Genomic DNA, 5,699 nt, shown 5'->3' with positions numbered 1-5,699 from the left:
AATTATTCTTTTGATTAAATCATCAGTGGACAAGCTCGACAAAGCAGGAAAGCTAATGGACATTTTGGTCTCAGCAGCCTTGTCTCAGGTTTTAGGAGCTTTTTCATGCCCGGAAGGGATGCAGTGGAGCAGGGGTGGGGGCGGTTGGTGAACCCAGATCACTGACCCCTGGTGGTCTTTCAAAGTAATGACATGAGGGTGATAGCCTCTTGGAATACACAACCATCATGGTACACTTTTACAGTCAATGATCCTACAACATTATATTCTAAAACTATTAAATTATCATTTGCATATCCACAATGCAATGTAAAGATTAGCTGAACTCACTAAAATACACACCCAGCTATTAATAATATATTAATGAAGCTCATAAAATTATCCCCAAGCCACACAGACCAAGAATTTGATGGAGTAGTAGTCTGTTTTATTTCAATAAACCCAACCCTCTGTTTAAATCAAGATTTTGTGATTGATTTGCTGCATAATTGTCTGTACCTTACAAGTACAATTATGTACCCTTTGCTGTCAGCAATGATTTTGTACCTTTAAAATTAAACAAAGGTCCACAATTATCAACTTAGGGACCTTTTCTGTACCTTACAGGGTACTTTTCTGACAAATGTACCTTTAGGTACAGAACTGATACCCCTATTTCTCTGTGTGTGTGTGTCAGCCTCTGAGCCTGTGTGTGTGTGTGTGTGTGGCTTTAGTCCCAGACGATGAACACACACACATGTATCTCCTCTGTGTGTGTGTGTATGTGTGTGTGTAACCTGGTTTCAGTTTGTTTATTAAATGTGTGGCAGGTGGTGGAGCTGCAGGTCTGTGTGTTTTCATCAGGTCTGAATAATTAAAGAATAATTCACTTTATCAAACAGGTGTACAGTCGCACTGCTTATTTTATAAGCTCAGAGGAGGAGCATACAAATTCAAATGATTTTATTTTGCAGTTATTTTTTGAAAAGAAAACAAAGCTATGCAATTTGATTTCCTTAAAAAAAATTGTCATTTTTAAAAAAAAATGTAAATGTTTTTTTTGTGTGTGTTGTTAATTCTAACGTTTTCTTTGAAAATCACCAAAGCGATTATCAGCCCAAATCTGCAAAGACAGAAATTATTGTTGGATTTTCAAATTACTCAGAAAAAAACATCATAACCAAGTCTGATCTTAGAAGAGTGATGTTTAATCAAAATCACTTTATTATTCGTCTCATTTAAAACTGAGGCTTTTTCCAACTCCAGCATTTCATCTTCAACTTTTAACTTGCAAACATCAAAATTTTAAAAATCTAAAAACTCATTTATGGAGGGAGGGTCTGATTAATACTACTACCAGTAATAATAATAATAATAACAATAACAATAATAATATTTTTTAAATGTCCCACCCCAGCAGCCCCCCCTCCTCTGATAAGTAAACAACAGTCCCTTAGAATCAGCTTCACTGTGTGAACACACACACACACACACACACACACACACACACACACCATCTAAAAACAAGAACAGAGGTGTGTGTGTGTGTGTTTCCCAGTCTGAACTCCAGCTGAGTGAAAACAATCCTGCTGCCTCTGAAATCCAGCTTAGTTTGGATTAACACTGAAGTAAACATTAATTCCCATCAGTTGTGTGTGTGTGTATGTGTGTGAGACACAGTGACATCACAATCAGAGTAACTTTGCATTGTGGGATGATTTGAGCTGCTCTCCCAGGGTCCCTGAACTACACACCAGCTGTCCTCTACCTCCTACCTGTTCAGGTACTCTGTCCTCCACCTCCTCTACCTGCTCAGGTACACTGTCCTCTACCTCCTACCTGCTCAGGTACGCTGTCCTCTACCTCCTCTACCTGCTCAGGTACTCTGTCCTCCACCTCCTCTACCTGCTCAGGTACTCTGTCCTCTACCTGCTCAGGTACACTGTCCTCTACCTCCTCTACCTGCTCAGGTACTCTGTCCTCTACCTCCTACCTGCTCAGGTACTCTGTCCTCCACCTCCTCTACCTGCTCAGGTACTCTGTCCTCTACCTGCTCAGGTACACTGTCCTCTACCTCCTCTACCTGCTCAGGTACTCTGTCCTCCACCTCCTCTACCTGCTCAGGTACTCTGTCCTCTACCTGCTCAGGTACTCTGTCCTCTACCTCCTCTACCTGCTCAGGTACTCTGTCCTCTACCTCCTCTACCTGCTCAGGTACTCTGTCCTCCACCTCCTCTACCTGCTCAGGTACTCTGTCCTCTACCTGCTCAGGTACACTGTCCTCCACCTCCTCTACCTGCTCAGGTACACTGTCCTCTACCTCCTACCTGCTCAGGTACGCTGTCCTCTACCTCCTCAGATACTCTGTCCTCTACCTGCTCAGGTACTCCGTCCTCTCTGTACTGTCACACTGATTTCAAATTAATCAACATTAACTGAGGATAAATTGATTGAACGTTTTTTGTTAATTCAAATAAAACTCTTAATGTTGACAGTTTCTGCAGCGACTCTGAGCAGCAGCTTCCTGTTAATCTCTGTCAGCAGATTATTTTCAGTTTGTGAAGAATCTTATTGATTACTGCTGAGTGAGTGTGTGGTCTCCATGACGACGGCTCTCCAGGCTGTGTCATTGATCGGGTATGACATCATCAGCAATGAGTGAGCAGATTCTGAATCATCTGAAAACATGATGAAGACTTTCTGTCAGACACACCTCCAGCTGACCTGAGAGCAGTAAACACACTCACTCTGACCAATCATGATCAAATATCTGATCAGCTTCTGATCCTCAGTGTTTCCTCCAAACAACCAACACGTCCTGTATCGACTGCGTCCTTCTCGGAGACACATCAGGACATGTTAGTGTTTACACAATAAAAGATATATGAGGTCCAATGTGCCCCCGGCCCCTCGCTGAGTGGAGTGATCAGGTCACAGTGTGGTCATTCACACTTGTATTTAGAGCCGTCCACCTGTGATCTAATCACCAGAGACATATTTTAACATTTAAAGGAAAAGTTCAAAAGTTTTTACGGGAAAAATGAATTTAAGCATAAAAATATTTTCATTCATTTCCTGTCAGTTCATTCATTGATTAATGTCAAGTAAATGTCACACACAGCACCATCAGGTGAGTCAGTGATCAGACAGAGTGTACAGAACAAAATAGTTTATTACTTTGTGTGTGTGTGTGTGTGTGTGTGTGTGTGTGTGAGAGAGAGAGAGCTCTCAGCTTGTAGAAAACCAGAGGAATCATCTTTGAACATTTACACTTAAACAGAAACTAAAGTCATGTCCATAAAAAATAGCTTTTCTTTTAATTATTTTCCAGTAAATGACACGTGGAACACGTTAAAACTCTGTCTAAGAAAAATAAAAGCAGGCCCCGCCCCTTTACATCAATAAACCCCTCAGCCAGTCACAGCCGAGGAGGGGCGGGGCCACGCAGGATCTGACAGCGACGATAGGCCACGAAACAACACGTCATCAACACTCCTCCTCCGTCGTACAGAATATATAGATTTGTATGTTTAGGTTATATTTATATACAGAAAAACTGTTAGCTCTTAGAAACCACCTGACATCATCCACCTGCGACTCCATCCTGCTGCAAAGCATCATGGGACTGTCAGAAACATCAAGAGATCATGTTTCAATGAAAAGACACTACATGGCCAAACGTATGTGGACAGAACGTCTTCTGTTTAAAAACTGACTTCATGTTTTTTTGTTTTCATGTTGAAGCAGGAAGTTATTTATCGATTCTGCACATCAGTTTTTGTTATTTTTTTAAATTTAAACTACTCTTACTGATATTGCTTATTGATCAGGTACTTTAACAGTACTCTTATAGACCCTTTTACTGTTGGTAAACAGTATGATATTTTTGGTGGGCGGGGCTTAGCTGGAGGCAAAACAGTTCTCCACAGACATTAGCTAGCGCTAGCTAACAAGCTGTGTTGTCTTGTTTTAGACGATGGAGGAAGATGATGTGAGTGTTGCGTTCAGAAACACTCATTGTGAGTGTGGGAGCGCACTCTGACACAAACTGGAGCGTTGATAAATTGGGAGCGCTGTCTGAATGTAGCGTTGGGTTATCCAGAGCAGCGCACTCTCAGAGTGGCAGAGCGCACTCTGGACACTCTGTCTGTGGAGACGGAGCAGCAGAGCGCCGAGCGCAGTGAATGTGTGATTAACTTAACCGTTGGTTCATTCATGTAGAAATATAACGCTGCGTTTCTTCCACCAACAGGGCTCTCATTTTAGTGTAGAGCGTCAGACTGAATTTACCAACGCACCATGTCAGGTCACTCACTCTCCGCGACCGCCAGTGTTACTTGAATAAGTAAACACTGACCAACGGACCAGACTGGCCGACCCGTATGCTCTCACTCAGTGGATGGATGATGTCACAGGAAGCCAATCTTACAAAGGAGGACCACACTTGTTTGTTTTGCTATGGAAGCTAACGTTAGCTAATGTGCTAAAAAGTTAGCGTTGCAGAGAAATCCAATCTTCCTCTTAATCCCTCCCCAGTTTCTGATGAGGTGGACATGATAACCCTTAATACACATAACCTTATTCATCCCTACAACAGGAAATACTTTTTCCCTAACCTGATATGAAGTGTGCGCTGCACATGTGAGCATTTTTGATGATGGCCTCCGTCCAGTCCTTTGGTCTTATCACATTTAACCATAGTTGTCTTTGTTTTTGTTGACGGGCAGTGGCGGCTGGTTTTGAGCCATGACTCCTTCTATTCTGGCTCCCAATAACACAACAAGACAAACACATTTTAACACTCCTATGGAGCCTACAGCCCTGTGGGGGAGAGGCAGCTGCACCTCCAGGTGGGCCGTCACCATCAAAGTCGGTTTGTATAATATGATGTTAGTTCCACGACAGAAGAGACTTGATCACTAAAATCAGGTGGGAACAAAGTGGATATATCAGTATCAGGTTGCAGCCAAATCAGCTGTCATATGTTATTATACACATATGATTATTGTCACACATGTATACTGCCAGGTATTAATACATACTTTCAACATATTGTACCACAGTAGCCAGAACTATAACTATAATATTATTACTTTCATTAATGTTGTTGTAAGCTACTGTCATTACCTGCATCTCTCTCTCTCTCTCTCTCTGTCTCATTGTGTCATGTGGATTACTGTTAATTTATCATGTTGATCTGTTCTGTACGACATCTATTGCACGTCTGTCCGTCCTGGAAGAGGGATCCCTCCTCAGTTGCTCTTCCTGAGGTTTCTACCGTTTTTTTCCCCGTTAAAGGGTTTTTTGGGGAGTTTTTCCTGATCAGCTGTGAGGGTCATAAGGACAGAGGGATGTCGTATGCTGTAAAGCCCTGTGAGGCAAATTGTGATTTGTGATATTGGGCTTTATAAATAAAATTGATTGATTGATTGATTGACATATCAGCAAATCGGCACAAAATCCAACATTGTGCATCCCTGTATTTTTTTGCTATTTTGTTTTTATGTGCTGTTTTTAATAAAACCACTTTGTCACGCTGTTAGAAAAGTGCTGTATAAATAAAGTTTATTATCATGATCATCTCATTTGATCCAGATGGATGTTTTTTAAGTGACAGCTGTGTCCACATACTTTTGGCCAAGTGAATTTATCTCGAGTCACTGAGTGAAGAAGTCAAAGGATCGTCCAATCAGAGAGCTTTTTGCTGAAGTCACAGGATG

The 5,699-nt window shown here is 41.7% G+C and overlaps 1 protein-coding gene across 1 annotated transcript; it reads left to right on the top strand.

The window, feature by feature from the left end:
• The first annotated feature begins 192 nt into the window (after positions 1–192).
• Positions 193–4,870, top strand: LOC125892367 (dynein heavy chain-like). The gene is made up of 4 exons (XM_049582337.1): positions 193–198; positions 1,675–1,949; positions 1,981–2,070; positions 2,128–4,870. Exons 1-4 carry the CDS (start codon positions 193–195, stop codon positions 2,402–2,404), a joined length of 648 nt encoding a protein of 215 aa, XP_049438294.1. The 3' UTR covers positions 2,405–4,870.
• Positions 4,871–5,699: the final 829 nt, after the last annotated feature.

This window comes from Epinephelus fuscoguttatus, linkage group LG7 (assembly GCF_011397635.1).
Source record: "Epinephelus fuscoguttatus linkage group LG7, E.fuscoguttatus.final_Chr_v1".
Classification (NCBI taxonomy): Eukaryota; Metazoa; Chordata; class Actinopteri; order Perciformes; family Serranidae; genus Epinephelus; species Epinephelus fuscoguttatus.
Note: the sequence above shows the minus strand (reverse complement) of the source record. Positions and strands in the feature narration are given on the sequence as shown.